Source organism: Chiloscyllium plagiosum, chromosome 35 (assembly GCF_004010195.1).
Source record: "Chiloscyllium plagiosum isolate BGI_BamShark_2017 chromosome 35, ASM401019v2, whole genome shotgun sequence".
NCBI lineage: Eukaryota > Metazoa > Chordata > Chondrichthyes > Orectolobiformes > Hemiscylliidae > Chiloscyllium > Chiloscyllium plagiosum.
Window position 1 is genome coordinate 5576518 of NC_057744.1, and position 27850 is coordinate 5604367.

The window sequence follows — 27850 nt, forward strand, 5'->3', positions numbered from 1 at the left end:
GATGGGATTTATCCGAGGATTCTCTGGGAAGCGAGGGAGGAGATAGCAGAGCCTTAGGGTTTGATATTTGAGTCGTCATTGTCTACAGGTTTAGTAGCAGAGCATTGGAGGATTGCAAATGTGCCCTTGTTCAGGAAGGGCAGTAGAGATGACTCAGGTAATTATAGATCAGTGAGCCTTATTTTTGTTGTAGGAAAGGTTTTGGAAAGAATTATAAGAGATAGGATTTATAATCATCTAGCAAGCAATAATTTGATTTCAGATAGTCAACATGTTTTTGTCAAGGTCGTGTCTCACAAACCTTATTGAGTTTTTTGAGAAGGTGACCAAGCATGTAGATGAGGGTAGGGCAGTTGATGTGGTATACATGGACTTCAGTAAAGCCTCTGATAAGATTCTACATGGTAGGCTGTTGGATAAAATGCAGAGGCATGGAATTGAGGGTGATTTAGCAGTTTGGATTAGAAACTTGCTTTCTGAAAGAAGGCAGCGAGTGGTGTTGATGGAAAATATTCAGTCTGGAGTCTGATTACTAGTGGTGTGCCACAAGGATCTGTTTTGGGACCACAGCTGTTCATTATTTTTATAAATGACTTAGACGCAGGCATAGGTGGATGGGTTAGTAAGTTTGCAGATGACACTAAAGTCAGTGGAGTAGTGGACAGTTTGGAAGAATATTACTGGTTGCAGGAGGACTTGGATAATCTGCAGAATTGGGTTGAGAGGTGGCAAATGGAGCTCAATGCAGCTAAATGTGAGGTGATGCACTTTGGGAAGAATAGCAGGTAGGCAGAATACTGGGTCAATGGAAAGATTCTTGGTAGTGTGGATGTGCAAAGGGATCTTGGAGTCCATGTGCATAGATCCCTGTAAGTTGCCACCCGAGCCGGGAATATCATGTTGCAACTAGTGCTGCCACACTAGGAATATTGTGTACAGCTCTGGTCACCCCATTACAGGAAGGATGTAGAAGCATTGGAAAAGGTGCAGAGGAGATTTACCAGGATGTTGCCTGGTCTGGAGGGAAGGTCTTATGAGGAAAGGCTGAAAGACTTGGGTCTGTTCTCATTGGAAAGAAGAAGGTTAAGAGGGGATTTGCTAGACACATACAAGATGATCAGAGGATTAGGTAGGGTAGACAGTAGAAGTCTTTTTCCTAGAATGATGATGTCAGCTTGTAATTTGCAAAACTACAAATTGAGTGGTGATAGATTTAAGACAGATGTCAGAGACAGGTTGTTTACTCAGAGAGTGGTAAGGGCATGGAATGCCTTACCTGCCTTTAGGGGCATTTAAACAATCCTTGGATAAGCACATGGATGATAATGGGATAGTGTAGGGAGATGAGCTGAGAATAGTTCACAGGTCGGCGCAACATTGAGGGCTGAAGGGCCTGTTCTGCGCTGTATTTCTGTTTTATGTTCTAAAACTCCATTTCATGCACAAAGGTGGATAATTCCAAAACTGCAGGGTGTACATGTGGGGTTCTACACCACAATACTTTGCAATGCAAATTCTTGGAAACCAGATGGAAATGATGTGCATTTGAAAGGTTTTGTGGGTCTTGTTTTCTGAAAAGTTGAATTAACTCTGCACATTCCCCGATGAGCCTTCTCACTATATAGGACTGAAGTTAGGGGTAGGTTCTTCACTCAGCGTGTCGTAAGTTCATGGAATGCCCTGCCTGTAGCAGTGGTGGACTCTCCCTCTTTATGGGCATTTAAGCGGGCATTGGATAGGTATATGGAGGATAGTGGGTTAGTATAGGTTAGGTGGGCTTGGATCGGCGCAACATCGAGGGCCAAAGGGCCTGTACTGCGCTGTATTCTTCTATGTTCTCCTATGTTCTATGAGTGTTGCTGAACAAAGAGACCTTGGAGTGCAGGTTCATAGCTCCTTGAAAGTGGAGTCGCAGGTAGATAGGATAGTGAAGGCAGCGTTTGGTATGCTTTCCTTTATTGGTCAGAGCATTGAGTACAGGAGTTGGGAGGTCATGTTGCGGCTGTATAGGACATTGGTTAGGCCACTGTTGGAATATTGCAAGCAATTCTGGTCTCCTTCCCATTGGAAGGTTTTTATGAAACTTGAAAGGGTTCAGAAAAGATTTACAAAGACGTTGCCAGTGTTGGAGGATTTGAGCTACTGGGAGAGGTTGAATAGGCTGGGACTGTTTTCCTTGGAGCATTGGAGGCTGATGGGTGACCTTATAGAGCTTTATAAAATCATGAGGGGCATGGATAGGGTAAATAGACAAAGTCTTTTCCCTGGGGTGAAGGAGTCCAGAACTAGAGGACATAGGTTTAGCGTAAGAGGGGAAAAAAGTAAAAGGGATCTAAGGGACAACTTTTTCACGCTGAGGGTGGTACATGTATGGAATAAGCTGCCAGAGGAGATTAATACAGTTACAACGTTTAAAGGCATCTTGATGGGTATATGAGTAGGAAGGGTTTAGAGGGATGTGGGCTGGGTGCTGGCAGGTGGGACCTGATTAGGTTGGGATATCTGGTCGGCAAGGATGAGTTGGACCGAAGCATCTGTTTCTGTTAGTGAGTTTTGAGAAGATTTGTTGCTCAGGTTGAGATTCTGGATGTATGTTTGCTCGCTGAGCTGGAAGGTTTGTTTTCAGACATTTCGTCACCAAACTAGGTAACATCTTCAGTGAGCCCCTGTCTGGAGGCTCACTGAAGATGTTACCTAGTATGGTGATGAAGCGTCTGAAAATGAACCTTCCAGCTCAGCAAGCAAACCTACATCCAGGTCTGTCTCTATGCTGTACATCTCTATGACTCTCTAAGATGTTCCTTAAAATCTGTCCTACTACAATCCTTTTGTGATGTGATAATATTCTCCTAAAACCAGCAGATTGGAATGTATAATCCAAGATAACGTTGCTTGGCAGTCGTCATGGAGTATTGCATTACGTTGTGCCTGCTGAAGTTGTTCAAGTAGATCTTTCGAGATCATATAGCACTGTGGAACAAGCCGTTGTCTTAATGTCTTGACAAACATTCATCCTTTAGCTAAACTTTCTACCAAAAACACCAGCTATTCCTCTAGGTTGGTCAAAATCTACTTATTTGCCTGGACTTGTAATTTATTGGATGTGAATTGTTCTGGAGGTATTCTAAGAATGTGTCCTGTTAAGACAGGGCTGCTCTTTATGCCTGAAGGCTTGACATTGCACTGAAATTGAAATTTCTTTCACAGCCCGACTGCAGGAGAAACTCACCGAATTCCTCCCAAGGCTTTTGGACTGTTCTGCTGAGGTTCGAATCCTAAGAGAACCGCCGAAGATTCGTCCAAATTCGCCCCATGACCTGTGTAACAGGTTTGCTGCAGTCATGGAGTCAATTCACAGCACGTCGCCTGTTACAGTCAAATAGCTACTCCACCAGATAAGAACGCCAGACTGGAATTTTAAACACTGGACCCATTGAATTGTGTAGTCTTTATGTACCAAAGCCCTTCTCAAGCACTGATCCTGCAGTAAATTGTCAATCACTGTTATCTGTTACATCAGGACAGGGGGTGGGAGGGTGAGACTAGTAATGGTTCGATGAAATATAGCGTGCCTTCATTTTCATGTGACTTCTTCTTTTGTATTTGTTGTGCAATAAATGTGTCTTCTGTTTTATTTCCCAGCGGTGTGCTTGTATATATTTTGTTTTGTTATTTTAACAAAACATCATGACATTTTTATACCGACACAAACCACAACAAGTGGATAGGTGAACCTTGCGAATGGGAATAGGCCATTCACTTGATCTGTTCCACTTGCAGAGCAAACTTGATAGATCAAAAGACCTACCTCTGTTTCTGTATCTTATGGTCACTCTGAAGTAAAGCCCAGTACATGATCCTCATATACTGCCTTTTACCAGGCCCCCACCCAGCAGTTCAGAGGTCTTGGGAAGTAAATAAGTATTCAGTATTTAAAGAGTTAACTTAATCAGCTAGCTAGTGCCTAGCTCTACAGAGCATGCTTTGAAATCTTTCCTTAAATCCTCACACTGAACATTCTCCTGCGCTTTGTTCCTTTTTATCAGCCAGTGTTTGCTTGTGCGTTACAGTTGATTGATTTCACAAGGCCACTGTTTCCGAAAGTTAATGAAGCAGATATTCTCATTGCTTTTAAATCTCACCCATAGGTTCGTCTCTACAACACTCTGCCCACTTCCCCTCAGTCTCCCCTCCTACATACCTCAAGGCCTACGCCACTCCAGGTCATCAGTGCTCTTGTAATTGATGCCTCCACAGTTAGTGGGTGTGCTGAAAACCCTATAGCCACATAAGCTACAGAACTCACTTATTAAACCTCTCTTGCTTTCCCTCCCACTTTCTCTCTATCTCTCTTTTCTCTAAGCTGCCCATTAAAACATACGTCATCACCTGAGCTTTTGATCACCTGAGCTTTTGTTGGTCCTAATATCTGCATATGTGGCTCAGTGTCAAATATTTCTGATAACGTTCCTGTGAAGTGCTTTGTGACATTGTTGAGGACACTACATAATTGCACGCTGTTATTGATGATGTGCATTTGTAATCACAACATGCAACAAATTAGAAGAAACCCACAAACACATAAACAACATCCTTACCCGTATAAAGCTCACCAAAGAGGAAGAGAACAATAACAGAGTCCCCTTCCTGGACATCACAGTAGAACAAAAAGCCAATGGAGAGCTGCAGACCAGCATCTACAGAAAGCCATACACACTGATCAGCTACTCAACTGCAGGAGCAATCATCCCAACACCCAAAAACGGAGCCATGTCAGGACATTATTTAAATGAGCCACAACACACTGCAGCACCCAGGAGCTACAAGAAGCCAAGGATAAATACTCATACAACGTATTCAGGAACAATGGTTACCCGATAAGTGCAATCTGTTGATTCCTGCAGAACACACCTAAACAAGAAGACGCAACATGCCCAGAGACTCTAGCTACCCTGCCATACATTAAAGATATCTCTGAAAGGATGACCAGACTACTTCAGTACCTAGGCATCATAGTAGCCCATAGACCTACCACCACAGTGAAACAATTCCTAAAGAATTTAAAGCACCCTGTACTAACAACCAGCAGAATGAATGTTACATACAAAATACCCTGCAAGGACTGCAATAAACGTTATATTGGACAGACTGGCAGGAAACTACTCACCAGGATACATGAGCACCAACTAACCACCAAAAGACATGACCAACTATCACTGGTATCCGTACAAGCAGACAAAGAGGGACACCAGTTCGACTGGGACAGCACATCCATCCTGGGACAAGCTAAACAAAGAGAAGCATAGGAATTCCTAGAGGCCTGGCATTCAAACCAGAACTCCATCGATTGGCATACTGATTTGGACCCCATTTACCAACGTCTCAGAAAAAGAACCCACCACAACAGACCAGGACACAAATAGTAAGCGGGACAGAACACCAGCACTTCACCGGAGGTTCACTGATGATGTTACCTAGTATGGTGACAAAACGTCTGAGAACAAATCCACCAGCTCAGCAAGCAAACTTACAACCTGATGTGCATTATTTTTGAAAATAAAAATATTTTTAATTGGTAAAAAATGAAAGAGCAATCGTCAGAGCAAAATTCTGACAGCTAATAACATGTTGTAATATACCTCTGTCCTGTAAAACCTGAGATAGTTTGATGTCTGAACCACCTATGCAATGGTAATAATCCAGTTAACATGATACAATGCAGTTGCTGTTTGCTGGTTATTTGAATAAGATATTTACTGGCCTGAAATAATTGTAATAACTTCTTCAATTACAGAGAAAGCAAATTATCGCAGCTGTTGAATCATAGAGTACAGAGGAGGCCCTTTGGCCCATCACATCTGTACAGCCAAAGCTAAATTAAACCTACCACTTTTCAGCACTATGAACAGAGCCTATGTTGTGACAGGTAACTCCCTGGTGAATCTTCTCTGCATTTCCTCCAGTTCAATCACATCCTTCCTATCGTGCAGAGCCCAGAACAGCACACACTACTCCAGCTGTGATCTAATCAAAGTTCTGCACAGTTCCAGCATGAACTCCCTGCTCTTTTAATCTATGCTTCAACTGATAAGGGCAAGGCCTTTTTAACTAGCCTATTCACTTGACCTGCCACTTTCAGGGATTTGTAAACAACTACACAAAGATCCTTCGAGCTTCCAAGTGTCCTGCCATTCATCGGAAGAAGTAACAAGGTAGTATTCAAAGTGGATCACCTCACACTTATCAGGGTTAAATTCCCTCCACCTGACCAACTTATCCATCTCTTCCTCTAACCCAAGACCACCTTCTTCACTGGCAATCTTTGTGTAATCCGCAAACTACTTAGCAAGCTCCGGCCCCAACTCAATTGAAGAGGCTGAACTGAGAATGTTGTTAACAGAGGTTTTGAGGATAGGGGGGTACCATGGACTGCAAAGGTGCAGTGTATGGTGTTCGCCATGTCTGTAGTTGACTGAGTAATACAGAAGAAATAGCAGGAGTTGCTCAAGTGAGGATGCTGCGTGACTTTAAGGTGAACTGGGATTCTCGTGATGTTGTTCTTGCTCTGCTCCTTTATGAAGCCAGAGGTACTGCTGATTTGGTGACTTTACATGGAGCACATCCCATCAACTATGTTGGTCACTAATGGAGTGACTTATTGGGAATCCAGATATAGCTAATTGATCATCAAAAAATGAGTAAATGACACTGTAATAGGGCTTGAGCTAGCAATACACATATTTACTGGTGAACTTTGCCACAGTTAAAAGGAAAGCCCTTTCCATGGATTACCACCTTACTGTGGTGGAAAGGATTGAGTATTCAATTGATACTGAGATGGACACCATCAGTTCTCATCTCCTGGTCATGCCACCAATGACACTAAAGTCAGAGGGGAGCAACCAGACAAAGTTCACTCCAAAACAAGTCCTCAATACTGAAGATATTCATGTGATATCAAGAGCTGCACTGGTGAATACAGGCTGCAACAGTAGGCAGATCCCCAGTCATCTAGGCTTGTTTGCCACTGGAGCAGAATCTTGGAGATAGTATGGACTGCAGATGCTGGAGAGTCAGAGGGGTGAAGAATGGAGCTGGAAAAAGCACGGTAGGTCAAGCAGCATCAGAGGAGAAGGGGAGTTGACATTTCAGGTCAGAACCTGTCAGCAGGACTGGTGAGCAGAGTCGACTCCCCTTCTCTGATGCTGCTTGACGTTCTGTGCTTTTCCCAGCCGCATCCTTTATCCACACTAGAGTAGGATCTTCTGTCAAACACTGTGTGTTGGCTGATATGCCTACAGTTAAAAGATATCCCGCACAAGGCATCTACCATCTAGCTAAAGATGGAAACAGCATGTGCAAGGGTCTTTTGGTCATTGTCAGAATTTGCTCCCTGATTACTGAATAGTGGAAGATATTTGTTAAGTAAATATCTTTGTAAAATATTTTATTTCAGGTATTTTCTACAGTGGCTGAAATGGTATTAGTGATCTTCTGGTGGATTATACTGGTTTACTCTGAGACATGGTTTCCAAAGTTGGAATAATTAGATCCAGCAACCTGTTAGTTTGTCTTTTGAAGTTAAGCAGGCAACTGGGTTTTCGAGGAATAAGAAGTGATCTTATTGATCTTATGTACAAATCCTAGAGGCGAGTACAGGTAGATGTCAAGTGGTGGTTTTCCTGAGCTTAGGAATGCTCTATTTCCTGTTAAACATTTGTTCTGAACCAGACCTTCTCCAGCAGAGGGCATTGTGAGCTTAGAGCAGTGGATAGATACTGAGGCTGAAATTTAACCATAAAGTCTGCTTTTATTAAAATTTTCAGTTATTGTAAAATCAGTCAAAAAAATGATAGCAAACACAACAGTTCTCATTTAATTTTCCATAATATTTTCTGGCTTTTAGTATTTATATTTTATAATTAACTGAAGTCCCTCAAGCCTAATTCATTTTTACCTATAGAAAAGTTCACTGGCTGACTGATAGAGTGGCTTGGAATTGAGCAGATTTGAACCTTTGTTTTTCATTCATTTAAACTTTTTTTAAATTTGAATTGAATTTAGGAATAGCTGGAAGAAAACCCAAAGTCCATCTATTTCACCTTGTGCTCTCGTGATAGTTGTATTTTGCGATAATGAAGTCATTAATCAATCATAATAACTTGTCTCAGTCAATTAGTGGGCGGCACGGTGGTACAGTGGTTAGCACTGCTGCCTCACAGCGCCAGAGACCCGGGTTCAATTCCCGCCTCAGGCGACTGACTGTGTGGAGTTTGCACGTTCTCCCCGTGTCTGCGTGGGTTTCCTCCGGGTGCTCCGGTTTCCTCCTACAGTCCAAAGATGTGCAGGTTAGGTGAATTGGCCATGCTAAATTGCCCGTAATGTTAGGTAAGGGGTAAATGTAGGGGTTGCGCTTCGGTGGGTCGGTGTGGACTTGTTGGGCCGAAGGGCCTGTTTCCACACTGTAATGTAATGTAAAAATGTAATAGAGCCAGAAATGAGCTGAGGTAAATAGCCAGTGATTGAAGGGTTCAGAAACCGTAGGTGCAAAGTCACTTGAGCCTCTAAATTCTCACTACACTGATGACATATCATGTTTTCATACACTGGATCCAAAAGCATTATTTCCTCAACAAATAAATTTGCATCAGCAGTTACTGTTTCTCCACCGCAACCCTCCCCCCCCGCCCCCAACAGTGTCATTAGATTACATTACACTACAGCGTGGAAACAGGCCCTTCGGCCCAACAAGTCCACACTGACCCGCCGAAGCGTAACTCACCCATACCCCTACATTTACTCCTTACCTAACACTACGGGCAATTTAGCATGGCCAATTCACCTGACCTGCACATCTTTGGACTGTGGAGGAAACCAGAGCACCCAGAGGAAACCCACGCAGACACGGGGAGAACGTGCAAACTCCACACAGTCAGTCGCCTGAGGCGGGAATTGAACCCGGGTCTCTGGTGCTGTGAGGCAGCAGTGCTAACCACTGTGCCAGCCACTGTCATCTGACAGATTGATCTCTCATTTGCTGAGGAAGCAGCTCCACAATCATAGACTTAAAGCTATTTTATATAGTAGTCCCACTTTGCTTCACTTTCTGGTATCTTACAGATTTCCATTGTTGGACAAGATGAATCTGAAAATATCTGAGATTGTGCTGTCCTCAAAAGGTCATGACAAATCCGACCTGGCCAATTGCTACCCGATAAGTTTACTTTCAGTAAAAGTAATAAAGACATTTTTGACAGTGCTATCAAGTGGTAGTTGCTCTCTGATGATCTGCTCACTGTTTGGGTCACACCAGGGCCACTTAGCCCCAATTCAAACTTTGTCCAAAGCTAAACTTAAGGATGAGCTCAGTGTGACATCAAGCCAGCCTATGACCAAGTTTGGCAACAGTGAGCCTGGACAAAACTGGAGCCAGTGGGAATCAGGTGCAAATCACTCCATCAGTTTGGGCCGGGGCTCCCACCTCCCTTCTCTCATTCTCTACAAAGCGGGCACGTAATAGCCAGTTCTTAACTCTCCTCTTTCACTGTGCTCAGATCCTTATACAATTCCAGGCTGAGCTGCTACACCTCTCTAGGTTAGAAAATTCCAGAGTCACTTGAGCCTCTCAATTCTCACTACACTGATGGCACATCATGCTTTCATACACTGGATTCAAAAGCATTATTTCCTCAACAAATTAACACAAATTCACACCCTCTGATTAAAAAGAATTTCTCCTCATCTTGGTCTGAAGTGGCAACCTCTTTGTTCTCCAACCAGAGAAATGTTTTACCTGTGACTTTACCTCTTTGTATTGAAACCTATAAAATATTTCATCATTTCTCCTTCTTCAAATTCAAAATACAGGGCCAATTTTCCCAATCTCTCTTCATAGAATAGTCTATCATTCTGGGAACAAGTCTGGTGAAATATCATTGTGTTCCCTCTATATGCTTCCTGAGGTAAGGAGACCAAAACTGAACATACATCTCTAGGTATGGTCTAACCGAATTTCTAGACAATTAAAGCAAGACTTCACAACTTCTGTACTCTAATCCTCTTACGACAAAGGCTAACATATCATTAGCCTTCCTAATAAATTGCTATTCCTGCCTTCAGCTGCTTATTAATAAGGAGACCCAGGTTCTTTTGTACATTTACACTTTCTAACCTCTTACCACTTAAGAAATAACCTGCCCATCTGCTTATCTTACAAAAGTGAATAGCCACACATTTTCCACATTAAATTCCATTTGCTATGTTCTTGCCCAATGGCTAAATTTGTCAAATCCTCCTGAAACTGCTTTACATCTTCCTCGCTACATTCATTCCTGCTTAGCTATTTATGAGCTAGTTTTGAAATTGTACATTTGGTCACTATGTCCAAATCATTGAACTATATTGTGAATGGATGAAGCTCAAGTACTGATCCTTGTGGTGTCCCATTAGTCATAGCCTAACAATGGGATAATGACCCAGTTATTCCCCCGCTCTGTTTCCCTAGCAGTTAGCTAATCATTAATCTGTACTAGTAGATTACCTCCCATCCCATGTGATTTTAAATTTTCCAACCAACCTCCTATGGAGTAATTTTATCAAAAGCCTCTAAAAATCCAAGTACACTATTTACATCAATCAATCTTGTTAGCACCATCCTCAAAAAAAATCACAAGAAGTCCATCAAACGTGGTATTTCATTTGCAAATCCATGCTGACCATACCTAATTAGATCATCATTATCCAAGGGTCCACTATCATATATTTTCTAATATACTCTGGTGTTTCCCTACAGCTGATGTGAGGCTAACATGTCAAGTTCAGAAACAGAAATCATAGAATCCCTACAGTGGGGAAGCAAGCCATTCAGCCTGTCAAGTCCACACCACCCCTCCGAAGAGCATCCCATCCAGACCCAGCCCTCTACCCTGCAATCCTGCATTTCCCATGGCTAATCCACCTAGCCTGCACATCCCTGGACACCATCGGCAATTTCCCATGGCTATCCACCTAACCTGCACGTACTTGGTCTGTGTGAGGAAACCAGAGCACCCGGAGGAAACCCACGTAGACACTGGGCGAATGTCTGTGTGGAGTTTGCACAGTTGCCTGAGAGTGAAATGCTTTGGTCTCTAGCGTTGTGAGGCAGCTAACGTGCTGTCCCAGAAATAGCTGTAAAAACTCAGCCATTCTGGCAGCTCCTGTGGAGAAAAAAACAAAGTTAATATTTTGGGTCCAGTGACGCTCCTTCAAAACAGAAGTGTATAGTTCCTTACCTTCTCTCTCACTCCCTTCTTATATAATGGTTTGCTAGCTTCCAATCTGCAGGAATCATTCCAGAATCTATAGAACTTCTGAGGATGATCACTGATGCATCAACTATACAGCCATCTCCTTCAAGGTTCTTGGGAATAGAATCTATTCCTTGCTTCTGCACCTAAGTAAAGCTGTTACAGCTCTAGAATTTCTCAATTCTGATAAGAGACTGTCAACCTGAAATACTGTTCACTGATTATTCTCTTATCTCTCTCTGCTGTCACTGGTTGACCTCCAGTGTGTATATCAGAATTTTTGTGTCTTTTTTATTACTGGGGGGATCAACTTCACTTTACTTTCTGGAAATGAATAACAGATATTCTGAAAATGAAACAACAGACATTCTGAAGAACTGCAAACAAGACTTGAGTGCTAATGGTTTTTATGATGCACAAGGTGCAGTTGCTGGGGAAAAAAACTTCCAAATACATTGGTATCAAATTAATGTGCCTGTGAAGGGGAGATTAAGAAACTTTAATGCCCATAACAAATTTTCCATTAGACTCCTGCCCCAAATTGATGTATGCCTGAGTGGAGTGATTACTGCTTTTAAATGTACAGTACTTGAGAAGATGTGAAAATTTACCCCAAGGTATTAACTTATGAAAATTATCAATGGATATACTTTAAGCGTAAGACCTGTCTCCACTTATTTGCCTGAGGCGAACACAATTTAATTACACTTTCTGCAGCAAAGAGTGAATTTCAAATCAAGTCATACTTCGCCTGGGAATAAATTAGCATGCTGACATAACCATGTTGGTCATTCTTGTTTCGAATGAGAAGCTGGAAAGTAAAAACAGTCAAAAAGATTTCTCAGAGACTTTTAAAGCAAGAAGGGATATCACCAGGAAAAATTGTTTTGGGAGGAAATTAATTTGAAGAGAAGGCATATAGGAACTGAGCAGATTTTTTATTGAGATGGGTCAGATGTACAGGAAACGAGAGGATTAGAGAGTAGTTCGCAATTAAGTGAGTGTTGGTCATGGATAAGAGAAACTGATTCACAAAATGTATGTGCAATAACTTGAATTGAGGTCAAGAATAGAGAAATTGGGACCAAATTAAACTATAGCTTCCTTATCTTTCTGCTAAAAATGTATTATAATTTAAAAATAGCTTGTACTTACATAGACCCTTTCATGACCTCCAAACTCTCAACATTTATGTTCATAATGGTCTGAATAAATGTTCATGAAGAGTCATATCAGACCTGAAATGTTAACTCTGTTTCTCTGCCTCCACTGCCAGACTTGCTGAGGTTCTCCAGCATTTTCTGTTTTTAAGTTGATAGGGTATATAAATTATTCACATCCAGTTTCTCCGTCAGTGTTGTGAATTGCCAATTGAACTGTACCATTGCTTAAGATGTAGCAATTTCAAGATAAAAGTACCTCAGATGAACCTCGATTATCCAACATTCGATCGTCTGATTTTTGGATTATCCGAACAAGTTCACAAGGCTAAACTGTGTTATCCAGCATTCGATTTTCCAAACATTCGATTATCCAAACAAAATACTCCCTGCCCATGTCATTTGGATAATCGAGGTTCCCCTGTTATTATAATGTCTCCTTTTCAAAAATAGCAGTCAACACAATTTAGTAATATTTGGCAAACTTTCTGCAGTGTGGTTTGAACTTTGCACTAGTGGCTGATTACTATAATGACTAATCACTATAGTAATGAGGGTCTGGAGAGACATGCATTCCAAACCGGGCTGGGATGACAGACCTCCCTCCCTGGAGAACGCAATGAACATGTTGAATGTGAATGTTTCCGTAAGTCGGTTTGTGCAGGGCGCAATTTTAAACTTTGTCAATGACACAAATCTTAGATGTATTGTTGTAAACTGTATCCACCACTGTTAGACTTTTCAGGACATCGACACTTTGGTGACATGGCGAGATAAGTGGTTGATGAACTTTAACACGTAGAACTAAGAAATGATGCATTTTGGTTGGGAAGGCAAGCATTGGAAATATAAGCTAAAGAATACAATTTTCTCAAGGCATTCAATGCGCTCCTGAGTGAACCTTCTCATTTTGATTAGTCAAGAGTAAGGGATTTTCATTAGTTACCTCTTCAGGGATGCTTTGAGAAATCGTTTAAAGTCAAGCTGTGGCTAAGTACAATGATGAGAAATATCATTTAAGAGACAATCCCATGGTTGACCAGTAGGGGTCAGGATTGTTGCATGGAGCCACGTTTACAGGGTGATGTAACGATTTTAGATATTGTTGAAAGGCCCATTAAAGATGTTTCATTTATCAAACCAGAGAGAAATGACAGAAGCACAAATGTTGCTGTCTGTTCCATCATGCTTTCCACTTATTGTAAATTACTTCTATCTTTGTGAAATAGCTGCGCAGAGACCAGTATCCCAACACCAAATCACCCTTTATTTACATGTATACAGTAACACTAGCTGTGGTCAGCAGGCTTAAAGTCAGTCCCCTGTTTATATTAGTCAGCCAGGACTTCCTGATTTTTAAAAAAAATCATCACTGACTAGGCACCATTTATTGCTCATCTCTAAATACCCAGAGGGCAGTTAAGAATCGACCCCATTGCTGTGGGTCTTGAGTCACATACAGGCCAGACCAGGTCAGGATGGCAGTTTCCTTCCCTAAAGGGCATTATTGAACCAGATGGGTTTTTTTCAACAATCGATTCATGGTCATCATTAGACTCTTAATTCCAGATACTTATTGAATTCAAATTCCACCATCTGCCACGGCAGGATTCAAACCCTGGTCCCCAGAACATTATCTGGGTCTCTGGATTAACAATCCAGTATAATACGGCTGGATTAACAGTTCCAGTGATAATACGCTGGACTAACAGTCCAGTGATAATACCGCTCGGTCATCACTTCCCCAGGTTGACCCAGGTTAACAACCCCAATCAAGAATCGCGGAGTCAACATGGTCCACCTGGATCTGATCACTACTGTCTGATATCAGAGATTGGTAGACTGTCTCCCTGTAATACAATACTTCAAAACACTGAGAGAACCATTTTGAGGAGTAGTAAAGAATTAATGTGTGAGCACAGCATTGGAATAAATTGAAATATAGGTGCTATAAATTTGCCTGACGGCTTCTCACAAATGCTCGTTCTATCACTGCTGGATAATAAGTAGAGATTTTGGTTGTGTAGAGATTTACAGCACAGAAAAAGGCCCTTTGCACCACTGTGTCAGCACAGTCAAAAACAATCACCTAACGATTCAAATCCCATTTCTAGCACTTGACCCACAGCCCCTAGTCTACCTTGGCGACACATGGGCACATGTAAATACGTCTGAAATGTTATGAGAGTGTCTGCCTGTACCACCGTTACAGAAAGGTTACACCTGAACATTGACTTCTCCACTTCCTGATGCTGCCTGGCTTGCTGTGACCTTCCAGCCTTCTGCCTGTCTATTTTACCACCCTTACAGGCAGTGAGTTTCAGATTCCACCAGCCTCTGGGTGAAAAAGACTTTCTTCTAAAGTTTTTGACCTTTACCTTAAGCCAATGACCCACTCATTGATCTCTCCAAGGGGAAAAATTCCTTCCCATCTACCCGATCCATGCTGTCCCAGTCTTATCCAGAGATTAGGATCGCTCCCCACTCCCCAACCTTTGTTCAATATCCTTTTTGGGAGAGTCTGAATGAGATCACCTCCCAGCCTTGTGAGGTCCAGAGGATATGGCCACACCCTTCTTGCCCAATCCTCTTGCCCAGTATTAGCTTGTCTGAAGGTGGAGTGAAGAGGATCCTGAAAGGGGGAGAGAATGCATCCTGAGGAAGCAGCTCAATTCCAATGATCACCCTGGAATATTTTGGGATGGGGAGAGAGGGAATGGGGGAGTGGGGAATGACAACACAGGCTGCTCCGCTTGGGTTTCTCCAGACATTCCAGTAAAGGTCCAGTGTCGGATCAAGTGGCTTGTCTCAGGACATTCTCAATCAGAGTCTCATTGTCAGAAGCCTTCCTCTTTCCCCCTTTCTTGTTGAGTTTGGGGTTCAAGTGAGTGAAAGGCATCACGGCAGAGAAATGTGTTGTTTTTTTTAAAGAAAGGAAGTGTTTTAAACTATTTTCTGATTTATCTCCTCGCAGCCATTTTTGCTGTGACTCTTATCTTGAATTTACACCTCTCTCTGAAGAAGCAATCCTGCAGGATTGACTGGAGTCTCCGAGGAATTGCGAATCAACACCCTGGACCCTCCCTGCATGGGATATCCTGGAGGGATAAGAAAGTATAAGATATGAAGCAAAAAATATTGACACCTTTGGGGGCATTTTCTAAAAAAGTTCTAACTTGATCATGACAAAATCACTGGACCTGTTTGCCTGGCTGTTAGTGGTCATTCAATAGAAGTCTATCCACCGCTAGTGGGAGTGGGAGCCAGACCACTGGGGATGGACATGCTGGTAAATCAGTGCGGACAGAGTATGGGAACAGGATGGTTAGAAACTATAATGAAACCTCCAGGAATACATCCAACAAGAGTTAGCAACCCAATGTCTTTCCAATAGCCACTGACTCTTTGGTAAAATGTTGCATGTCCTTCAATTTCCCTTGGAGCCTTGTCAAAGTCCACATTACTGTTGGGTAGCTCTGAATCGTAAGTTTGATACTTCGCAGCTTATCAGAGATGGAATTTAGTGCTGCTACCTGTTTAAATTTTGGGACTGCGCAAAATTTCCATTGTCTGTTCCACTTTCATGTTTCTCTATTCTTGAATGAACATTTATCTGACAAAAAGTTTTTAAAAATACTTGCATTTATACATAACTTCCATAACCTTCAGGATATCACAAAGTGCTTCACATCCAATGAAGCACTTTTTGAAGGATAGTCATTATTGTGAGGTAGAAATTATGGAAATCAACTTGAGCACAGCAAACTCCCAGAAACAGGAGCGCAATAATGATTTGATTTGATTTATTGTTGTCACATGTACTTAAGTACAGTGAAAAGCTTTGTTTTGTGAGCAGTGCGGGCAGGTCATAGCAAACAAGGACAAACATAGGGTGCTTAGACAGAGCGAGACATACAGGGTTACAGCTGCACAGGAGGTGTGCAAAGCAAGATCAATTTTAGATTTTAAGTTGGAGAGGTCCATTCAGCTATCTAATAACAGCAGGGAGGAAGCTGTTCTTAATCCTACAGGTGCATGTGTTCAAGCTTCTGTACTTTCTGCCTGATGGAAGAGGTTGGAAGAGAACATTACCAGGCTGGGGCGGGTCTTTGATGATGTTGGCAGCCTTTCCGTGGCAATGAGAAGTATAGATAGAGTAACGACCGCTTAATCTTTTGCAACGGTTTGGAATTTTGGTTGAAGGGTAAATATTGGCCAGAACAATAGGAGGAATTTCACTGATCCTTTTTTTGAGATAAGATCATGAATTATTTCATGTTCACCTACATGAAAGGGGCTTTGGCTCACCCACAGGAGGGCATCTCCAACATTGCAGCAACCCATTGGTATGCACAGGGAGAGTCAGCCTATATCCTTGGACTGGAGTCTCTAAAATGAGAGTGCTACCATCTGAGCCACACCAATGCATTTCATATATACTTGTCACAAAATGCAGCGCATTTAATGTGAAAAGAAGTAATTACCTGCTGGTTACTTCTGTTGGGAAGAAGTTGAGAATTGCAAGCAATTACCAATCTGCTGACACACTGGCCCTAGCAGTTAATTTCAGGATAAGACTAATTTCAGCAATTTGGATGCTGTAGCCTTGCGAGAAGTGGCTAGGTCTAACATGACTCTACCTTAGCAGTGCACTACCACATTATAGTTTAGCTGTTTTAATGCTTCCATCTGTGTAACACAGGAAGCTCCCCCAGGACCGATGCCAATCCCTGCATGGGGAGTTGAGAAAAAAACATACTGGACATTTTTGCTTTTTGATGCAGTCTGTACCAAAACTCTTCCTGGGTCAACAGATGTTAGAATATTAGAGTCGCTGGAAGGTCAAGGTGCAGTCACGGGTTACATTGACCATGGAGAGTGGTTTCAGTACATTCAGTTATCTTCAGCTTATGTACTGAAAGACTAATTCATCTCTACATCACTGGTATTTCTAGAGCTAACATGACAGGTCGAATACAGGCTTCATTGAACATTTTGAGGGTTTTGCAAGTTAATTTCTCTTAGCAGCAGTCGAACTTTCCTTCTTTTCCCACAATCTTTCCTCATGTTCTGAAGGTTGAGTCTTATACATTTCTACAGCTACTACCTGCCGTCCAGTCTCCTCAATATTCACCCTAAACCAAGAGGAACTTGAGAATTAGGAACAGGAGTAGGCTATTCGGCCACTCAAGTTTGTTCCACCATTGGATACGATTGTGGCTGGTCCGTTTGTGGCTTCAACTTTACTTTCCAGTCTCTCCCTAATATCCCTTGACTCCTCTGTTGATCAGTAATTAATCAGCACCAACAACTTAATTTCGATACAGCACATTTACCATTGTACAACGTCACTATAGATCCAATCAGCCAGTGAAACTGAAACCGAGACATCTTTCTTTGTGGATAGAGTTTATTAACTGCACAGTCTTGCAGGTCTTCCCATACTCCAGTCCCACCAGCTATCTCTTCATATCTACTCAGTCAATTGATTAATCAATTAAGTCCAACTGCACACTTAATTACTTGCTATATCATCATAAAATGGCCCCAGGTGCTTAATGAATAATTGGTAAAATACATTCTACTACTTTGTCACTGAACTGCAGAAGGAGAAATCAGGGCAGATGACCAATAGCAAAGAGGTATGTTTGAAGGATCATTTTAAAGAATGGAAGCAGACAGATTCCAGGGAAAGGTTTCCACAGAGGAGGATGAGGGCAAATGAATTGAATTGAATTGAATTGAATCGAATCGGATCGGGCTTATTGTCACATGTACTCACATGAGGATAGTGAAAAGATTACAAGTCACCAGTTGTGTTGCCACTTAGATTCTTGAGTACAAATTCTTAGGAAGAAATATTAAAAAGTAAAGATATAAAATGACCAGCAATACAGACCTTTAAAAGTACAAAATCATAGTAATGACTTAGAAAAATAGAGACAAAAAGTTCAAAATAACAGTCCTTCCATAATAATATAATGAAGAAAAAGAAATTTGAAAAGAGAGACATAACTTAAGAGAACATTCAGTTGGTCCATTTCACAGCTCTCGGACCGACCCCCTCCCCCCAGTTGGAACTTGGGCCGAACCCATCGTGATGCCGAAGAAACGATCGCATAGAGTCACAAAGTGAAGGTACAGTTGCGAATGGTGGACCGATGAAGATCAGAGTCCCATAAAATGCTAAGATTTGAGGAGCACAGAGATCTCAAAGGCTTGTAGGCCTCAAGGAAGGTTACACAGATGGGGAAGAGTGACAGCATGGAAGGGTTTGAAATGTTGAGGGCTTTAAAATGGCAACATTGACAGGCTGGGAACCAGTGAGGGTTAACAAGCACAGGGGACATTATTTTTGAAACCAACAGAGAACACAACACTAAATATAAGATATAAATAAATGAATAAACATATTTATAGACCAGTTCAGGAATTGGGCAGGTGGGACTTAAATCCAGACTTTCCTGACCTAGGGGGAGGGTCACTAACACTGAGCCACAATTATGGCACCCAACATAAGGCTGAATCTCATGACTCTGAAAATAAAGATCTCATGCCTTACCAACTGAGCTAGTCAGGCACAGAATTGCAGATATGTACTGATTTTCACATCCCAAAGCCAATGAAGTCTGAAGTGCAATCACTGAGGTAAATTAGAACTTGAGCAAGCAGTCATTTAAAAAAAAGATTAAATCATCTATTGCACTGGTGATCGATGGATAAAGATTGTTCAGGCCACAGAAGAGAATGTGTTCTTCTTTGAATAGTACCATACTATGTTACCCATTCGCCTGTTACGGCTGATAGGACCTCAGTTCAATGCCTCATCCAAATGACAGTGTGTCTGATTGTTTTGTTAATCCTCTGGGAATGTCACCAAAGTGAACAGGCATCAAACACCTTTACAGTGTCGGCTTATGGTCCCAGGGCTCAAAAACCTTCTGGCTGAAAAGGATTCCACCTATTCACCGTTTCTCTCTCCACAAACGCTGGCCAGACCTGCAGAATTTCACCAACATTTTCTGCTTTTATTTCAGATCTTCAGCATCTGCAGTATTTTGTTACTTTTGGAAGCCTAGTTGCTGCAGAATTCAACAAAAATACTCAGGAAAGCAACTGGAATTTGATTGTAGAAATCGATGAATCGATTGCTGATGGTTGAAAACTTCCTTTTCTTTCTGAACTGTGAATATTCTGGCTCACTTACTGGGACCTTATCGGAGATTTATTTTCTCAATCATTCTTTCAACCAATGCTTTTGGTAAGCAAAAGATGAAAATAATTGCAAGTTGAGATGTCATGTCGAAGTTGGTCAGGATGTTGGTGAGGCCTCTTCAAGAGTATCGTGCCCAGTTCCGGCCGCCCAGTTATAGGAAGGATATTATTAAGGTGGAGAGGATTCAGAGGAATTTACCAGTATCTTGCCGGGTATGGAAGGTTTGAGTTATAATAAAAGGCTGGATAGGCTGGGACTGTTTTCACTGGAATGTCGGAGGTTGAGAGGTGACCTTATAGAAGTTTATGAAACAATGAGGGGTATAGACAGCATTAATGGTAGTTGTCCTTTCCCTAGAATGGGGGATTTCAAGACCAGGGGCCACATTTTTAAGGTGAGAGGAGAGAAATTTAAAAGAAGACATGAGAGCCATTTTGTTTTTACACAGAGGATATTTCGCATGTGGAATGAACTTCCTGAGGAAGTGGTGGAGGTGGGTGCAATTGCAACGTTTAAAAGACATTTGGATGAATATGTGAATAGGAACGGTTTGGAGGGATATGGGCCAGGAGTGGGCAAGTGGGACTAGTTGAGTTTGGGATCATGTTCAGCAAGGACTGATTGGACCGAAGCATCTATTTCTATGCTGCATGACTGTTTAATTGTTGCCAATCACACATAATTAATGATGAGTAGCTGATGAAACACAGAACACTCTTTGTTTTATTTGCTTTATATCTCTGGAGATCTCATCATGACCCAGCAGGATTAGCTTGGCTCTCCGACACTGTCTCCTAATCGAGTTCACTGTTTCCAGAAATCCAGCTCTTCATAATTTCTTAGGGCTGGGTACCAGATGCCCACCATGGGTACATTTTTAGCCAGTGGATACATGGTACTGATCAGATGCTGGACCATGACCTGCCTGCCCACCTTCCAGTTCACCCCTGTAATATCGCGTGAGGGGGTGCAAAAATTAGCAGCCTGCCCACCTTAAGTAAATAAATAATTGATGCTCAGTTGAACTTGTTAAAAACTCAGTTGGCCAACAGATAGATTGGGAGTGTTTTGGGAATGGGCAGACTGTCTATTTTGTAGAACAGGAAGAAAGGAATCATACCACCTTCACAGGGTGTCCTTTGTGTATCAGATGGCATGCTGCTTGGAGTCAGTACTCCCCTTTCTTCCCAGGAAGATGAAGGGTAGTTCAAGGGTGATAGAATAGGATCAATTTAGAAGATACAGTTGTGCCATCTGAAATTAATTGTAGATTATGATGTTTTTGCATTTCGAGTAAACAGATTTCCGAACTCCTTCTGAATGTTTGCCCGTTTTAGATTAGATTAGATTACTTACAGTGTGGAAACAGGCCTTTCGGCCCAACAAGTCCACACCGCCCCGCCGAAGCGCAACCCACCCATACCCCGACCCCTACATTTACACCTTACCTAACACTACGGGCAATTTAGCTTGGCCAATTCACCTGACCTGCACATCTTTTGGATTGTGGGAGGAAACCGGAGCACCCGGAGGAAACCCACGCAGACACGGGGAGAATGTACAAACTCCACACAGTCAGTCGCCTGAGGCGGGAATTGAACCCGGGTCTCTGACGCTGTGAGGCAGCAGTGCTAACCACTGTGCCACCGTGCCGCCCGTTCATTGACTCTTTTCATTTTCCAAGATAGATCCTAAATTTCACGGATCTATGAGTGCTTAAAGAGTGCTTTGGTAGAGCAACTAAGATTTTTTTAAAAAGTTGTATCAAGTCACACACACATATCACTTGGTAAAAGGACAGGGATAGTTGATAGTTTAAAAATTTGTTTACAGGGTTTGGGGCTATGATCTAGAATCATCAAATCTCTACAGGGTGGAAGCAGACTATTCATGCCAACCCTCCAAAGAGCATCCCTCCCAAACCCACCCACCCTTGCATTTCCCATGACTAACCCAGCTATCCTTGGACACTATGGGGTAATTTAGCATGGCCAATCCATCCTAACCTGCGCATCTTTGAACTATTGGAGGTAAACATGAGGACTGCAGATGCTGGAGATCAGAGTTGAAAAATGTGGTGCTGGAAAAGCATAGAAGGTCAGGCAACATCTGAGGAACAGGAGAATCGACGTTTCGGGCATAAGCCCTTCATTAGGAATGAGGCTTGTGGGCCAAAGGGCTGAAAGATAAATGGGAGGGGGCAGGCTGCTGGGAATACGATAGGTAGGTGAAGGTGGGAGTGAAAGTGATAAGACAGAGAAGCAGGTGGTGCCAATAGGTCAGATTAGATTAGCTACAGTATGGCAACAGGCCCTTTGGCTCAACAAGTCGACACCAACCCTCCAAAGAGTAATGCACCCAGACCTTGCATTTATGCCTGACTAATGCACCTAACACTACGGGCAATTTAGCATGGCCAATTCACCTGACCTGCACATCTTTGGACTGTGGGAGGAAAGCAGAGCACCCGGAGGAAACCCACGCAGACACAGGGAGAATGTGCAAACTCCACACAGTCGTCTGAGTCTGGAATCAAACCCAGGTCCCTGGCACTGTGAGTTATCACCAGCAGTGCTGAACACTGAGCCACCGTGGTTGCAGTGAGAGACAGAGACTCACTGAGATTTTGCAGTGTCTCTCACTGAGATCTTGCAGTGGGAGAGAGAGAGAGACTCACCGAGATCTTGCAGTGGGTGAGAGAGAGAAAACCACAATGTGGATTTCACCAGTTTCCTCATTTCCCCTCCCCCCCCACCTTATCCCAGACCCAACCTTCCAACTCGGCACCGCCCCTTGACCCATCCTACCTGTCCATCTCTCTTCCCAGTTATCGGCTCCACCCTCCTCTCCGATTTATCATATCCACCCCCACCTTCATCTACCTATTGCATTCCCAGCTACCTCCCCCCCAGCCCCAACCCCATCCCTCTCCCCCCTCCCACTTAACTCTCAGCCCTCTTGGCCCACAAGCTTCATTCCTGACGAAGGGCTTATTCCCCGAAACGTCAGTTTTCTTGCTCCTCGGATGCTGCCTGACCAGCTGAGCTTTTCCAGCGCCACACTTTTTGACTGTGGGTGGAAATTGGAGAACCCAGCGGAAACCCATGCAGACACGGGGAGAATGTGCAGACTCCCCACAGACAGTCACCCAAAGATGGAATCAAACCCAGGACCCTAGTACTGTGAGGCAGCAGTGCTAATCACTGAGCCACCATTCTATCTCAGCATTTATTCGGTCAGCACTTATTAAGCTTCCATAATTGTCCAGATGGCAGTTCTCCTTCCCTTAACTTGGACCTTGAAATTTGAGTTGCTTCAGTGTAAGTTCAAGAACTTAACATTTCAGAAATACAGGGTGTGAGGCAAAATTAATCAATTCCCAAAGTTTGTCATCACTGAATCTTTCTTTCTCACCTCATGCTTGCCTCTGTTGTAGACTCCTTGATGGAGACAGACTAATCATCAACTGCACTTTGTAACATGTAAATAATATAATGGTAGCAGGCAAACTAGAAAGGCCCCATCTAGTGATTCCATTCCTCCTAACATGGCAGTGAGAATTATCAATGTTTGGTGATACCTTGGTGGGTAAATGGATTGTGTTGAAGAAGGGAAGATCCTTGCGTTTACTAACTTCGGCTGGAGTGGATGATAAAGGGGGACATTCCTGGCATCCTTGGACCAAAGATGAGATGAAATGAGCATGTTTCCTGTTCCTTGTTGGCTGTACAATTTTGGGCAGAAATTGGCACTGAAAGCGATGGGAACGATTGAATGAGACAGCACAGATAATGGCCATTAGAATCTCCAGCACCAGGAAAGGACATTTATTTCAACTGATTTTGTATTGCTGTTTAAGTTTAACAACTCCCCCTCCTTCTCGACTTCACCACATTAGGGGTGGCAATGACCTAATGGTAGTATCATTGGACTATTAATGCAGATAATGTTATGGGGACCCATGTTCAAATCCTGCTGTAGCAGATGGTAGAATTTGAATTCAATTGTTAAAAAATCTGGAATTAAGAGTCTAATGATGACCATTAGAAAAGCCCATCTGGTTCATTAATATCCTTTAGGGAAGGAAACTGCCGTCATTACCTGGTTTGGCCAACATGCGACTCCAGACTCTCAGCAATGTGGTTAACTCTCAACTACCCTCTGGGCAATTAGGGATGCGCAATAAATGCTGGCCTAGACAGTGACACCCTCATCCTGTGAAAGAATAAAAAGAAAGCCCATTGTGATGACACTCACTCTTTGAAAGAACTAACCAATTAATCCCACTCCCTCAGGCCTTGACCACTCACTCTTCCAATATTATTAATCACTAGCTGTTGAATGTTACTACCTCCTCTGAAAGCTGTTCAGGTCACAGCAGTCAGTTAAAAATTCAAATGCAGGCAACAATTAGTTCTTAGGTAAGCGGATTAAGGGTAACAAAAGGGTAACAATTGAGGGTTTGGTTAAGCAAAAAAAGGAAGCATATGTAGAGTATAGACAGGATAGATCGAGTGAATCCTTAGAAGAGTATAAAGGCAGTAGGAGCAATCAGGAGGGAATTAAGAGGGAAGTCAGGAGGGCAAAAAGGGGGACATGAGGTAGCTTTGGCAAATAGAATTAAGGCGAATCCAAAGGGTTTTTACAAATACATTAAGGACAATAGGGTAACTAGGGAGAGAATAGGCCCCTCAAAGATCAGCAAGGTGGCCTTTGTGTGGAGCTGCAGAAAATGAGAGAGATACTAAACGAGTATTTAGCATCAGTATTTGCTGTGGAAAAGGATATGGAAGATATAGACTGCAGGGAAATAGATGATGACACCTTGCAAAATGTCCAAATTACAGAGAAGGAAGTGCTGGATGTCTTGAAACGCATGAAGGTGAATAAATCCCCAGGACCTCATCAGGTGTACCCGAGAACTCTGTGGGAAGCTAGGGAAGTGGTTTTTGGGCTTCTTGCTGAGATATTTGTATCATCGGTAGTCACAGGTGAGGTGCCGGAAGACTGGAGGTTGGCTAATGTGGTGCCACTGTTTAAGAAGGGCGGTAAGGACAAGCCAGGGAACTATAGACCGGTGAGCCTGACCTCAGTTGTGGGCAAGTTGTTGGAGGGAATCTTGAGGGACAGGATGTACATGTATTTGGAAAGGCAAGGACTGATTCGGGATAGTCAACATAGCTTTGTGCATGGGAAATCATGTCTCACAAACTTGATCGAGTTTTTTGATGAAGTAACAAAGAGGATTGATGAGGGCAGAGCATTAGATGTGATCTATATGGACTTCAGTAAGGCGTATGACAAGATTCCCCATGGGAGACTGATTAGCAAGGTTCAATCTCATGGAATACAGGGAGAACTAGCCATTTGGATACAGAACTGGCTCAAAGGTAGTAGATAGAGGGTGGTGGTGAAGGGTTGTTTTTCAGACTGGAGGCCTGTGACTAGTGGAGTGCCACAAGGATCGGTGCTGGGTCCTCTACTTTTTGTCATTTACATAAATGATTTGGATGCGAGTATAAGAGGTACAGTTAGTAAGTTTGCAGCTGACACCAAAATTGGAGGTGTAGTGGATAGCGAAGAGGGTGACCTCAGATTACAACGGAATCTGGACCAAATGGGCCAATGGGCAGAGAAGTGGCAGATGGAGTTTAATTCAGATAAATGCGAGGAGCTGCATTTTGAGAAAGCAAATCTTAGCAGGACTTATACACTTAATGGTAAGGTCCTAGGGAGTGTTGCTGAACAAAGAGACCTTGGAGTGCAGGTTCATAGCTCCTTGAAAGTGGAATGGCAGGTAAATAGGGTAGTGAAGAAGGTGTTTGGTATGCTTTCCTTTATTAGCCAGAGTATTGAGGACAGGTGTTGGGAGGTCATGTTGTGGCTGTACAGTGCATTGGTTAGGCCACTGTTGGAATATTGCGTGCAATTCTGGTCTCCTTCCTATTGGAAAGATGTTGTGAAACTTGAAAGGGTTCAGATTTACAAGGATGTTGCCAAGGTTGGAGGATTTGAGCTACAGGGAGAGGCTGAACAGGCTGGGGCTGTTTTCCCTGGAGCGTTGGAGGCTGAGGGGTGACCTTATGGAGGTTTACAAAATTATGAGGGGCATGGATAGAGTAAAGACAAAGTATTTTTCCCTGGGGTCGGGGAGTCCAGAACTAGAGGGCATAGGTTTAGGATGAGAGGGGAAAGATATAAAAGACACCTAAGGGGCAACTTTTTCACACAAAGGGTAGTAAGTGTATGGAATGAGCTGCCAGAGGAAGTGGTAGAGGCTGGTACAATTGCAACATTTACGAGGCATTTGGATGGGTATATGAATAGGAAGGGTTTGGAGGGATATGGGCCGGGTGCTGGCAGGTGGGACTAGATTGGGTTGGGATATCTGGTCGGCGTGGACAGGCTGGACTGAAGGGTCTGTTTCCATGCTGTACATCTCTATGACTTTTAGACTTAAAAGATGAAATACCAAAAAAAGAACAGAACAACCATGTTCTAATTCCAAATATTGATTGGAAGCTCTTTAGATCAAGTAGATTGGATGGGGCGGTGTTTGTGCAGTGTGTCCAGGAAGCTTTTCTAACGCAGTATGTAGATTGTCCAACCAGAGGGGAGGCCATATTGGATTTGGTACTCGGTAATGAACCGGGACAAGTGGTGGGCTTGTTAATGGGTGAACATTTTGGTGATGGTGACCACAATTCTGTGACTTTCACCTTGGTTATGGAGAGAGATAGGTGCACACAACAAGGTAGATTTTATAATTGGGGGAAGGGAAATTACGATGCTGTAAGGCAGGATTTGAGGAGCATACGTTGGGAGCATAGGCTGTCAGGGAAGGATGTGGAGGAAATGTGGAACTTTTTCAAAGAGCAAATACGACGTGTCCATGATATGTATGTACCTACCAGGCAGGAAAGAAATGGTCGTGTGAGGGAGCCTTGGTTGACGAGAGAGGTTGAATGTCTGGTAAAGAGGAAGAAGGAGGCTTACATAAGGTTGAGGAAACAGGATTCAGACAGAGCAGTGGAGGGATACAGGATAGCCAGAAGGGACCTGAAGAAAGGGAGTAGGAGAGCTAAGAGAGGGCATGAAAAATCGTTGGCGGATAGGATCAAGGATAACCCCAAGGCATTTTATGCGTATGTGAGAAACCTGAGAATGACGAGAACGAGGGTAGGTCCGATCAAGGACAGTAGTGGGAGACTATGTATTGAGTCGGAAGAGATAGGAGAGGTCTTGAACAAGTACTTCCCTTCAGTATTTACGAACGAGAGGGACCCTATTGTAGAAGAGGAGAGTGTGAAATGGACTGGTAAGCTAGAAGAGATACCTGTTAGGAAGGAAGATGTGTTGGACATTTTGAACAACTTGAGGATAGACAAGTCCCCCAGGCCTGACGGGATATATCCTAGGATTATGTGGGAAGCAAGAGAAGAAATTGCAGTACCGTTGGCAATGATCTTCTCGTCTTCACTGGCAAAGGGGGTGGTACCAGGGGACTGGAGAGTAGCGAATGTTGTGCCCCTGTTCAAAAAAGGGAATAGGGATAACCCCGGGAATTACAGGCCTGTTAGTCTTACTTCTGTGGTAGGCAAAGTAATGGAAAGGGTACTGAGGGATAGGATTTATGAGTATCTGGAAAGACACTGCTTGATTAGGGACAGCCAGCACGGATTTGTGAAGGGTAGGTCTTACCTTACAAGTCTTATTGAATTCTTCGAGGAGGTGACCAAGCATGTGGATGAGGGTAGAGCAGTGGATGTAGTGTACATGGATTCTAGTAAGGCATTTGATAAGGTTCCCCATGGTAGGCTTATGCGGAAAGTCAGGAGGCATGGGATAGAGGGAAATTTGGCCAATTGGATAGAAAACTGGCTAACCAGTCGAAGTCAGAGAGTGGTGGTAGATGGTAAATATTCAGCCTGGAGCCCAGTTACAAGTCGAGTTCCGCAGGGATCAGTTCTGGGTCCTCCGCTGTTTGTAATTTTTATTAATGACTTAGATGAGGGAGTCGAAGGATGGGTCAGTAAATTTGCAGATGATACGAAGATAGGTGGAGTAGTGGACAGTGAGGAGGGCTGTTGTCAGCTGCAAAGGGACTTAGATATGATGCAGAGCAGGGCTGAGGAATGGCAGATGGAGTTCAACCCTGCCAAGTGTGAGGTTGCCCATTTTGGAAG

The 27850-nt window shown here is 43.0% G+C and overlaps 2 protein-coding genes across 5 annotated transcripts in view; both read left to right on the top strand.

The window, feature by feature from the left end:
• usp28 (ubiquitin specific peptidase 28) overlaps positions 1 to 3641 on the top strand; it is a 90452-nt gene extending 86811 nt beyond the window's left edge. For all 4 annotated transcript variants that reach the window (XM_043676543.1, XM_043676544.1, XM_043676542.1 and 1 more), the window contains one exon: positions 3208 to 3641. In XM_043676543.1, coding sequence (XP_043532478.1) covers positions 3208 to 3383 — 176 coding nt within the window. In that variant the 3' untranslated portion in view covers positions 3384 to 3641. The remainder of the gene's footprint in view (positions 1 to 3207) is intronic.
• Positions 3642 to 18061: 14420 nt separating this feature from the next.
• The window catches only part of ttc12 (tetratricopeptide repeat domain 12), a 68454-nt gene continuing 58665 nt past the window's right edge, over positions 18062 to 27850 (top strand). Inside the window, exons 1-2 of the mRNA XM_043676553.1 lie at positions 18062 to 18090; positions 19486 to 19709. Of these exons, the coding sequence (XP_043532488.1) occupies positions 19701 to 19709 (9 nt within the window). The 5' untranslated portion in view covers positions 18062 to 18090; positions 19486 to 19700. The remainder of the gene's footprint in view (positions 18091 to 19485; positions 19710 to 27850) is intronic.